The sequence below is a fragment of the Anolis carolinensis genome, chromosome 3 (genome assembly GCF_035594765.1).
Source record: "Anolis carolinensis isolate JA03-04 chromosome 3, rAnoCar3.1.pri, whole genome shotgun sequence".
Lineage (NCBI taxonomy): Eukaryota > Metazoa > Chordata > Lepidosauria > Squamata > Dactyloidae > Anolis > Anolis carolinensis.
The window spans coordinates 209917903-209930981 of NC_085843.1; the positions used below are offsets into that span (position 1 = coordinate 209917903).

At 38.5% G+C, this 13079-nt stretch overlaps 1 protein-coding gene across 2 annotated transcripts in view; it reads right to left on the reverse strand.

Annotated features, from left to right (window-relative positions):
* The window catches only part of asah2 (N-acylsphingosine amidohydrolase 2), an 86027-nt gene that overhangs the window by 36421 nt on the left and 36527 nt on the right, over window positions 1-13079 (reverse strand). For both annotated transcript variants that reach the window (XM_062976185.1, XM_062976186.1), the window contains exons 5-6: window positions 2482-2634; window positions 250-426 (exon numbers count right to left, since the gene is read on the reverse strand). In XM_062976185.1, the coding sequence (XP_062832255.1) occupies window positions 250-426; window positions 2482-2634 (330 nt within the window). The remainder of the gene's footprint in view (window positions 1-249; window positions 427-2481; window positions 2635-13079) is intronic.

Here is a 13079-nt window from a genome sequence, read left to right on the forward strand (position 1 = left end):
GACTGCCTCCTTATCTATTCAGCACCTTTCATGATAAACAGATTAAGGACCAATCATTTTATTATACACACAGATTTAAACCAATCCTGCTTCCTTAAAGTATTAATGCATTGCTTTGAATGCATATTAAAAACTAAGGTGTCACTAAATACTGTTATGAAATCTAGAAACCATTCTGCCTATGCTGCTTTCCTATAGGGTACAAAAATAAGCAAGGCAGTTGAAGTCATGGGTTGAACATGCTCTTACCTCTAGGATCCCATTGACAATGGCGTTAAAGGATGGCTTTATAAACCCCCTGCTTGATATCATATAAATTGTATATTGAAAGTAGCCTCCAGGTCCTGAATGGGTATGAGTTCCACTTAGTACAACATTATCTGGTCCGTAAAGATCTCCATATCTGTTTTTCAACTGTTGCATGACCTAAAAAGAAAGGTATTGCATCTGTTAGGGCTGCACAGGGTCCTGCCTTTTGTTAGATTGTGTAACTTGAATTAAGGTCCAATTCATTTCAGACTAATTCTGACTTAAATCGGTCCAGTTCAAGCCAGAATTCATAAATCTGAATCTTCGATACATCCCAATTGCTTGTGTTAGGAAACCAAAATCTTAGGACCTGATCACACCTGAGACGTGAGAGGATATATTCATATTTTAGTCATAGTTTTTTTTTTACTGTTGTATGCAGATGTATGCACTATAGAACCCATCACACCCATTCATTTTCTCCCTGTACCATTTAAAAGTAATGTGCTTCAACTCATCACACTGCAATTGTCTTCACTCCTCCCCCTTGTTCTGTCCTCTCTCACTTCTCTTCACTCTCCTCCCCTCCTTTTAAAAAAACATTTCAGAGGTTCAAAGTCTCATGAGATTTTTTTTTTCAGAGGCTCAGCTTATGGAATGCATATGGGCTTTAAAATGAACTGTGTTCACATGACAAATGCTGTGCTTTTGCTGCATGCTGAAGGAAAGAGACGACCTTCTCAGTTGTGGCCCCCCCGGCTTTGGAACTCTCTCCCACGGGAAATTAGACAAGCCCTAAAATTGGCCACCTTTCGTAAGGTTGTTACAGCTTGTTTTTGACAATGCCTAGTCCCTTGTCACATATGCCCAGCCCCTGTATTCCAGAAGATTATGCTGCTATTTCACTTCATCCAATACCCGACCCTAACTACACTGCTTGCACTATCCCATGCCTTTATTTATTTATTTATTTATTTATTTTATTTCCAGCATTTATACCCCGCCCTTCTCACCTGGGGGGACTCAGGGAGGCTTACAACAGTTGGCAACATTTAATGCCAAGAACATAATAATAAAACAAAAACAGTACATATCATCAATTAAAGCTATAAAAATACATCATTAAAATACATTATAATACATTGCCCTTGTATACTCTGACCACATCCATTTCACTGTGGAAATTTTGCTATTTGATATTCTTATGTTTTATTGAAACTGTATTTTTAACTATTTTATTACTTTTATTGTTTTTATTTTTATCTATTTTTTGACTGATCATTTGTATTTGTATCTATGGGCTCTTGCCCCATGTGTAAGCTGCCTTGAGTCCCAATTGGGAGATGGTGGTGGGATATAAAAATGTTGTTGTTGTTGTTGTTGTTATTCCCCAAAACTTCAATTTGCAAACATTTTACATATGGTTTCAGACTGGATACATACACAAGGGAGCATGCATCATGTAATGCGGTGTGGTCCAACCTTTAGTTATCCAAGGGCCAATCAAACTTTAGTATAGGAATGTGAGGGCCAGAGACATTCCAGAAAGAAATCATTTCTTAAAAACTTAAAGCAGTAAGAAGGGTAAATGATTTTTTCCAAATGTTAAATTAAAATATTTTTCCAGTAAGAAGGGCAAGGGCCCACAAAAATGAATTGGTGGGCCGCAGGTTGCATTACACTGATGTAATGGAACCCTCAGCAAACAGTAGGAAAAGGGTGCCGAAAACAGAATGTGCATGTGATGAAGTCCTTAGTTCACACAATTTCAGGGAATTTGGCAATAAGGTAGTTCCTTATAAGGAACTTAACACTATCAAACTACAGACAGAAATGTTCAAATCCCTTTTTTGACTATATGTAAATTAAGATTCCAATATTTAAAGGCATATTGTGAATTGTGCTGCCTTCCAGAGGTTCCCAACTCTCATCACTAGCGAAAACTACTAGAAATTTCAGTCCAGCAAGATCTGGAGTGCTCACATGATTTCCATAGTTGCCATATGACTTGTTAGTATGTGTGCTGCTTTTCTGAATAGCTAATCTTATATATGTTTGTGGCTTGTATTTTAAGGGTTCAGCTATACAGCAGAATTAATGTATTCAGCATGTTCTTCTGTTTCTGGTGGATATTTCAATAAACTAAAAACTCCATATATGATATCACATCTCTCAGGATCCATCACATCTTACAAATAAAGTCGTAAAAGCATGCTTAATTTTTCCACTTACCGCTAGCCTAACTCTTTGAGATATCATTCCAATTTCAGCAGTAACAAACACCACACGCTGGGTTGAATTATTGGGGTCTGCAAAGATGAACGCTCTACAGTATTGTCGGGAGATCATACCAGCACCACTCTGGTCCATACTGGCATAGCCCATCTGCAGAGGAAGATAGTATTTTGTTAACTATGTGTAGAGTGCATTGCAGTCCTGGTTATATTTTCTCAGGAAAAAGTCTCAGGCTGAATCTACACTACTATTGAATCCAGATTATCAAAGAAGATAATCCACAATATCTGCTTTGAACTGGATTATATGAGTCTACACTGCCATATAATCCGGTTCAAAGCAGATAATCTGGATTTTATATGGCAGTGTAGATGGGGCCTCACAGAGCTCAGTCTAGGAAATGGGAGAGCCTGCCAATTTCTGATCTATACCTCGTTCACAAGATTTAACACATAACTATATTTTGTTCTCTTTCCAAACCATAAATGTCAGCCTTTCTTAACTGGGTACCCTCTAGACTACAAATGGTCAATTTAAAAATGCTGTTACTTTATTTATTTATTTATGACACTATTTCTATTCGACTTGCTATTATGAGAGCCCAGGGTGGCATACAATCAGAACAATAGTTAGACAAATTCATATTGCCATATATACTTGTGTGTAATTCAGCCTTTTGTATAAGTCAAGGGGAAGTTTGGAGGCCAAAGTTATAGATTTTGCTATGACCCATGGATAAGCAAGAGTGAAAACCTATCAGCAAGGGCCCCTTTTATACAACTGTATAAAATCTAGATTTTCTGCTTTGAACTGGATTATTTGGCAATAATCCAATTCAAAGACGATAATGTGGATTATCTGCCTTGATATTCTGGATTATATGTCAATGTTAAAAAGCCCAAGGATTCTAGGAATTGAAATCTAGAACAGCTGGAGAGCTAAAGTTCGGAAAGCCCTGCAATAGTGGAACACAACCAAAGGTCCTACCAGGAGATATAATTTCTCAAAGAAGTATACGGAAGGAAAGGTGCTCCTAAACTTATCACAATCCCAAGCCATTTCTTGAAATTCAGACCATAAACGAATTGGCACTCATTCCACAAAAGTAGTGAATGTATTCCTTGGACGTTCCTATCAAAATGGAACTTAATTATGTATTAATTCATTAGATAATTGTTTACAAGTAACTTGTTTGTAACTAATTCCTTCTTCTCTTCTCTCTCTGGAATTTTTGCTCTTCTCTCTCTGGAATTTTGCTGTGCTCAGATGGCAAAATTGTGTTGAAGCAGGAGGGATTAGTAGTGAAGGTGATAAACCAGAAATTTCACTCCGTTCTTAAACTGTGTTATGATGCTCAGTTTACCTCGGAAATGGCTTTTCCTGAGCTCTGGGAGGACATAGTTTGGAGCAGCTCCACCAGCATCTTTTATAACAAACAGCACTATTAAATCCTCTGACCTTTGCATTTATTTTTAACCTTGTGCTCCCCCTTTCCTTCTCTTTTGGAGTGAGAATTCTGAAGGCTAGAATAACTTATTTTTAACCTGTTGGAGAGTTGGGCTGCTAAAAAGGCAAATGAATGAGTCTTAGAGCAAATCCAGTTTGGATTACCACTAGAAGCAAAGATGGCTAAACGGAGGCTAATCTTTGGACATATGAAGGCAAAAGAGAATAATACTTGACAAAATGGAAGGCAGTAAGGAAAAATGTGGATTGATTAAATCGAGGAAATACAGCTCTATATATGCTGAACTGGATAGTTGATGACTGGGGCCCCTTCTATACTGCCATATAAAATCTAGATTTGAACTGGATTATATGACAGTGTAGACTCATATAATCCAGTCCAGGAAATGCAAAAGCTTCACATCACAAGTGTTGAACCTGATTCAGCACATAGAAGATTGTTTTGAAAGGCATCAGATAACAGGAGCTGTTTTCATAGACCTGTCAGCAGCTTATGACACTGTAAATCATCACCTTCTCCTGAGGAAAAAACTTATAATATCACAAAGGACTACCACCTCATCCGCTTCATAGGAAATCTGCTACAAAACAGGAGCAGGAATTGTTGTTTAATTCCAGGGCCAGAGAAGCAGATGGCGAAAACAGAAGAACGGTCTGCCTCAGGGTAGCGTACTTGCTCCATTCATGTTTAACATTTACACAAATATCAGCTACTGCCAGAAGGGACAGAGAGTTTCATCTATGCTGACGATCGTGCCATCACCGCCCAAGCAGGGAGCTTTGAGACGGTTGAACAGAAGCTCTCCGAAGCTTTAGGGGCTCTTACTACCTATTACAGGGAAAACCAGCTGATTCCTACACCTAAAACACAGACCTTAAGGACAGACAAGCCTCTCGAGCTCTGCGATTACCTGGGAAGGAATCCCACTGGAATATTGAAGCACACCAAAATACTTGGGAGTTACCTTGGACCATGTTCTGACCTACAAGAAGCACTGCTTAAATATCAAGCACAAAGTGGGTGCTAGAAACAATATCATACAAAAGTTGACTGGCACAATCTGGGGATTACAACCAGATACAGTGAAGACATCTGCCCTTGCTCTTTGCTACTCTGCAGCTGAGTATGCATGCCCAGTGTGGAACACATCTTACCATGTTGAAACAGTGGAAGTGACCAGAGGCGGTCCACTGGTGAGGCCAATTAGGCTGTCGCATTGTTCCCGGGGGTGCCATTAAGGCGCCCCTGCGGCGGCAGCAACCCCCTGGAGAGTGCCACCTGCCTGCGCGGTCGATTGGAAGGCCTGCGCACGCGTACAGGTTCATCAACCATTTTCGCCGATGGGCCTGTGTACGTGCGCAGGCCTTCCAATCGACCGCATGGATGGCTGGCACTCTCCAGAGGGTTGCCGCTGCCACCGTTGCCGCCGCCGCATGTATTTTTTAGCAATTTGTTCGGTGGGTGGGGGACATAAACATTTGGGGAGGGGGCGCCAAATTTCTGGTCGCCTACTCCCGAAAATTACCTCAGGACGGCTCTGGATGTGACTCTTAATGAGACATATGGCATCATCACAGGAAGCCTACGCCCCACGCATCTGAAGAAATTATACTGTTGAGCCGGCATTGCACCACCTGACATCTGCTGGGAAGTAGCAGCCAATAATGAAAGGACCAAGCAGTGACATTTCTGGCTCATTCCCTGTTCGGATATCAGCCAGCACGCCAACGCAACAAATCAAGAAATAGTTTTCTAAGAGATACTTGCAGGACACCTCAGCAAGCAAGTGTCCAAAAGTGGCAAGCTAAAACCTGGAACCTCAAGCCATGGCTAATATGAATGAGAGATTTCCTCCTGGACACACAGAAGACTGGGCAACTTGGAAAGCAATGAACAGACTGCTCTGGCACCACAAGATGCAGAGCCAACCTTAAGAAATGGGGCAAACCACAGACCATCTATTACAATGCAATCTGAGCCCTGCCACATGCACTTTGGAGGACCTTCTTATAGCAACACCAGAGGGGCTCCAAGTAGCCAGCTACTGGTCAAAGGACATTTAGTATAATGCCAAGTTTTTAACTTTGTGATTTTAAATACATTACAACTGTACTCTCAGTTTACTTATCATACGACAAATAATAAATCCAGTTCAAAACATATAATGTGGATTGTCTGCTTTGATAATCTGGATTATTTGGCAGTGTAGAAGGGGCCCGGGTTCTTGGAAGTTTTATTCATTATGGGTGATCATAATCAATATTGATTTTGTGGCAAATAGCAACTACAGAAACAAAGTGTTACAATAGATAACCTCAAGAAGAAGCTGTTGCAAACATTTCTACAGATTAATGTCTTCAGCAGTATAGCTCTGACTATGTTAGTTGCGAGAGAATTGACTATGGAGACATACAAATGTGAAATGAGTGACTACAGGTTTTCCAAATAGAACTTCCAGCATATTCAAAAATAAGCACCAGGACAACATTTTTACACAAAACATAATTCATTTCTGAGCAACTCTACTGAGAAGTAAGCCAGAGACATTGATGAACTTTTGATATCTCACCTTGTTGCAGGACCAGTTTAGATATCTTGCAGGACCAGTATATAGGCGTTTAAAGCATAGGGCATTTAAACTTTAAATGACGTTAAATCCCCTTATCCCCAATATCTGATCAGATAGAAACACATAAAATGAGCAATACTGGATCAGGTTCAGAGTCTGTCTAGTCCTCCATTATGTTCACACAGTTGCCGAACAGTTGTTTATGAGAAGCCCACTTGCATAATATGTCGTGATTTCGGCTTTGTGATCCACATCAACTGATTATAGGTAGTCCCTGAGTAACAAATGACTCATAGTTAATAATGGGGGTGAGACAACAGAAAGTGAGAGAACCCTTTGGAAGTAAAATTCACCCATGAAAGACTTATCATGGGGAAAAGGTGTCTCAACTGAAGGTTTCTCGTCAATCCTTGTTTCCACAACAAGCCAATTTTTTCAAAATCTAGTTAGGTGAAATCTTCTGAACAGGGGCACAGACAGCAAAACAGATACCACTGGGTGTTAACTCTTCCCTATGCTATACAAAGCTAATATACACACACACACCCACACACGGCTGGAGATACACTTGAAAAATGTACCTTTTCTGACTTACAAATGAAATCAACTTAAGAACAAACCCACAGAACCTATCTTGTTCGTAACTTGGGGACTGCCTGTATTCAGATAAATCCCATCCCTGGCATTGGAATAAAGACAATGATGCTTGACATACGAGTTTAATTTGTTCTATGACCAAACTCATAACTCAGTTTGCTCATATGTTAAAGCAAATACACCCATTGAAATGCACTGAAATGCTATTAATCCATTCCAGAGCTTGGTCACAGAATAAATTAAACTCATTTCCCAAAGCTCCACATGGTTCAGGGGTTGCAGTCAGCCCTTCCTTCTTCCCTCCCTCCCTGAGTGGCTCTCTCTCAGCCTCCCTACCTGTGATGTCTCATGGGCCATGTAGTCCTGTTCCCAGTACTATGGTGACAGACGAAGAGGAAAACTTTGGTTTCCCACCGATTCAGCCAGAATCGGAGCCCCTGCACCTGCAGCATGTTTGCCCTCAAGAAGTCAGCCAAACAAGCCTTGGGCAGAATTCTCCCCCGTTCTCTCGCCGGGATAATTATAATCGAGATAGAGGCGCTCAGGAGGCGAGTCGCCGAAGCGCCAGGATCGCTGCCAGACAATTAACTGATTAAGCCTGTTTCCCTTGGGAAATCTTAAGGAGTCATGCATCTGGACACAGTTTGGGTTTCACTTCTTGTTCCCCAGGCAAAGTGTTCCTTGGCGGGAAAACAAGATCCTATATAGCTATTTCCCGCAAGGGGGATCCTTGCAGAGTCAATTCGTCAGCTTCTGGAGTGAGATCGTGTGTAGACTACGCTACTCCAGTTCCTTTGTTTCCAGGACCTTGCCACGGATCTTGTACCAGTTCCAAGCCAGCTTTGTTCCCCGGACCTCGTCACGGACCACGTTCTTGCTTCTTGCTTCTTGTTGCCTCGTATCAAGCCTTGTTTGCCAAGAATCCAGTTTGTTTCTCAGCCTTGTTGTCAAGCTCCATTGGACTAAAAGGACCTTGTCATTTCCCCACACTTTGCTTGGCAAAGTGTGTGTTTCGGTTATTGGATTATAACTTTGGACTCTAATATCTCATATTGGACATTGTTTTCCTGGACTATATTTGACCTTTCCTGAAAGGTCTACTTCTGAACTTTATTCTTCACTTGTTTTTATTGACTTTATATATTCCTTTAATAAAGATATTAGATAGAATCTGGCCTCTGCGCATGGTTATTGGTGCTCCGTAGCCTGGGTCTTGACACTACCGCCGTCTGCTCTCCAGATGCAGAGATGTAGAGAAAGAAGGCCTCCAGTCACCCACACCAAGGCCCATCCCTTCCTCCCTCCCTCCCTCCCTCCCTCCCTCCGAGCTTGGCCCCACCTCAGTCTCCTGGCATGGCTGCTATTCTGGAAGGGGCTCATAACTCAGATCTGGCTCACATGTCGAATAAAAAAATTGGACGAGGAATGGCTTGTAAGCTGTAAAGCTCGTAAGTAGGGACACTCGTAATTTGAGGTTTCACTGTATATATCTGACCTGTCTGATGCTAGGCTTTGAGAACTTTGTCTTCCATAAATTTGTTCAATACCATTTCAAAACTGTTTAGGTTTGGTGGTCATCACAGGATGTTGAAATAGCAAATTCCGCAGTTAAACTATGAGCTATATAAAGATGTACTTTTAAAAAGCTATTACTGTATATCTCTATCACCATGCAACCTCATTGAAGAGGTGGGTTTCCTTATAGTATTTTCTTTTAAAAAAAACAATATTAAGCAAAAAAAAAATCCAGCTTTTTCTAATTTGGGATCAGAAATAATACTAAGGGTTTGTTGCAAAAGTAATCAATAACTTCCTCCTCTCAAGTTCTGCCTTTCTTATCTCCTTTTTCATGTGGCAGCTGGACTAATTGTGAATTGCTTTTTATTAATCTGTTTCTACATGGAAGATCTAATATAATTAATAGTTTCCTTATATCTTTTATCTTATTCTTTCTTTACAGGAAATAATACTAATTTGTTACAAATACAGAATATATAATAAACCAGAAAGAAGTCAGTTGTTCACTAAATGGGAGATGCAAACTAATTAAAAGGTTAAGGGGGTTACTAAGCAATATTCTAACTCCTCAGCTCTGTTGAACAGGAAATAACAAGGAACATTGTTTTAATTGAGGTGACATTACTATTGTCGATGTTATTCACTGAAAACAGCAGGTAGATTCAATATGATCCCATACAGCAATTTTTAAATAAATGGAACAATATCCATTTGACTCAAGAAAAATAATTAGCATAGAGACTCATGTATAAATCTATGGCTGGAGCTACACTGACCTATATCCTGGGTTCTGATCCCAGATTATCTTATTCCAGATTATCTGGCAATGTAGATCTAGCCTACCTGATGTATAAACTGAGAATGGCTTTGGGGACCAAAATTATGCATTTTTATATGACCCATGGATACATTGAGGGTCGTTCTTTCTGGAGCGGTAACCACCAATGCCACCTCAGGAGTCCAACTACCCCTGGCTGCTACTGTCACCATTTCCTGGTCCAGACATTCAAATAGTCCAGAAGTAGTACCTTTGCAGATACAACAGAGGATTATACTACTTTCTTAATGTTATCTCAGAATGGACAAAACTTTGGTCATACAGCCCGGAAAACTCACAACAACCCATTTGCCACTCTATTGACAGAAAAATGTGGTTCCTTTAAAAATAAGAGTTAAGGTACAGTATACAACTCTTTTTTTTTTTTAAATTTTTTTATTGTTGTTTTGTCATCTTATCCCACTCCCACCCTCCCACCCTCCCCTCCTTGTACATACACTTTATACAACAAACTACAGAAGTTACATTTGAAATATCAATCTCAATCTTAATTTTTCCACTCCACATCTTACTACATTCTCTAAATAGTTCTTAACTGGTTCCCACATCCCCTTGATTATTGCAATATTTTCAATTTTATCTATATTATTCCATTTGCAATTTGTGATTTCTACATTTAACATATCAATTATATACTTATACCAATTCGTCAGAGTCCATTTTGTTTTATCTTTCCAACCGCTCACTAAAACAATTTGTGCACATGCTATTAATTTGTCAATCATTTTTTCTTTTTGTATATTCTTCACTTCTGTTATCCTTGCATGTAGTACATTTCTATTAACTATTACTATTTGTAGATTTAGCATTCTATTGATTTCTCCTTCAATCATTCTCCAGTATTCTTGCACCCGATCGCACTCCCATATCATATGATTGAACACCCCTCTTTGTTCACAACCGTGCCAACACCTATCTTTCATCCCTGGTAAAAACCGTGAAAGTTGTGCAGGAGTTCTGTACCATTTTTGTAACATTTTCCTTCTTGCTTCCCTTAATACATTGTACTTTTCTTTTGCTATATTACTTATTTCCCTTTGTATATCTTCCCTCTCAATTTCCATGTCCATTCTCCATGTTTGGAAAATTTCCTCTACTATTTCTTCTTTTACCGTTATAATTTGTTCATACAGATCTCCTGCCACCTTCTTTTCCTCTCTCAAACATTTCCTAATCACCTTCTCAAATGGACTGTCCTGTTCTCTAATTTTTTCTCTCAATCTAAAAATTTCCTGTCTTATAGCCCAGCTTTGAATCCAATTCCCTGATCCTATCCAATTCTGAATTTCTTTTTGTTCTACAGGGTCTCCATCTATTGTGTACAAATCCTCCACTAACCTTTTCCCTCTACTTTCAATTGATCTCAATGTTCTGCCTATAATTTCGTTGTTATTGTAATTAATTTGCCATATAGTTGCCATCTTATTCTCATTGCCTGGACTTAGCTTCTTCTTTCTTTTTTTCCACACTTTTATTGTTCCTTTAAAAGGTTCCTTAAATTCTGCTTCTTCTCTCCTACTCCATTCCCTAAATATTATTTCTTTTTCTTTAGTATTATTTATTATCTTCTCCATATTTGCCCATTTTTTTTTAGTATACTGTATTTCCAATAATCTTTGGATTTGAAACGCATCATGATAGACTTCTAAACTTGGAATCCCCCAGCCTCCCTCTTCCTCTTTTGCATTTAACCATTTGTCCCTTATTCTGGGCCTTTTTCCTCCGACTGCCCATTTTCTTATTCTCCTGTCCCATGTCTTTAGTGTCTTCCTATCTACTGTGTTCGGTAATGTTTGAAATAAATATGTCAATTTTGGTATTATAAACATTTTTAGTGCCCTTATTCTGTCCACTCTTGTTAATGTTTTTCCTTCCCAATTCTTAAACTGTTTCTCTATTACCTTCCATTTTTGTTTATAATTCCCCTTGACTATACTCTTTGGGTTTTTATATATCCATACTCCTAAGTATTTCAGCTTCTTTAATCCTAATCTTAACCCTGATATTTTCCTAATCTCCAGTTGTTCCCTTGGTGGGGTATTAAGACATAGTATCTCTGACTTTTTAATATTAACGAATAGTCCTGATATATTTTTAAATTCTTCCAGTTTTTTAATAATATCTTTTACCATAATTAACGGTTGACTTGTAATAATCATTGCATCATCGGCAAAGAAATTAAGCCTTATTTCTTCCTTTTGTCCTCCTTCCTTTTCTATTTTGTACCCTGTCCAATTGGTGCTATTCCTGATACTTTCAGCTAGCATTTCTATCGCTATTACAAATAAAGTGGGGGATAATGGACAACCTTGTTTTGTACCATTTAAAATTGGTATCTCTCCTGTCCTTCCATTATTCACCCTTATTTTTGCTTTACAGTTGCTGTACAATTGTTGCAGTGTTTTGCAAAAGTTTTCCCCCATATTCAACTGTTGACATAATCTTAACAGATAATTGTGATTGACTTTATCAAATGCTTTGTAAACATCCAATTTGAGAATTCCCATTTTTTTCTTATTCGAATTTGCATGATTCATTGCAATTACTACATTTTTTATTGGATCCCCAATTTTTCTTCCCTTCACAAATCCATATTGATCCTCTTTGATTATTTTTGGCATTATTGTTTCCAATCTTTTTGCTAAAATTTTTGTAAATATTTTATAATCTTGATTGCATAGACTAATGGGTCTGTATGACCCTGGTTGTGTTAAATCTCTCCCCTTTTTGGGTATAGTTATAATTTCTGATACTTTCCATGTTAGGGGGACTTTTTGCTTAGTGTATATTTCATTGAACAATTCTGTTAGGTGTGGTGCCAACTCTTCCATAAATGCTTTATAATATTCTGCTGGAAATCCATCTGGCCCTGGTGACTTGCCTCCCTTTAACCCTTTAATTGCCCTTATTGTTTCCTCTTGCGTTATTGGTTGGTTTAATAACTCTCTGTCTTCCTCTGCAATTTTTTCTCTGATATTAAAGTTCCCTTGCATTACCCTCTCTTCCTTATATAGATTTTTATAATATTTTGCCATTATCTCCCTAATCTTACTTTGCTCCTCTTGTTCTTTCCCATTTTCGTCTTTCAATCTCTTTATCCATGTTTTTTCTTTTTTCTTTTTCAAATAGTAAGCCATCCTCTTCATTGATTTTATATTCCAACTTTGGGAATAGCTTTTAACGTATAGATATTTATTTATTATATTCCTTTCCTCAAATGCTTCTAATTGGTTTTTTTTCTCCTTTAGCTCTCTCCAAATCTGTCTATCCTTAGTCCTTTTATGTTTGTCTTGCAGGGTTTCTATTTCTTTTATTCTCTTATCCTGTTCATTCCTCCATCTTCTTCTAAGATTTACCTCTAAACTTATACAGTGACCCCTTATCACTGCCTTACTTGCATCCCAAATTATATCTTTAGTTACTTGTCCATTGTCATTGGTCTCAAAATACTTATTTATTTCTTTCCTAATTGTTTCATATTCTTCCTCTCTACTGTTTAAAACTGTGTTATATCTCCAGGTTCTTTCTTTTCTTTCTATTTCTAATTTTACTTTTACTCTTAATGGTGCATGATCCGATAAATGTATTGGAAGTGTTTTTGCTTC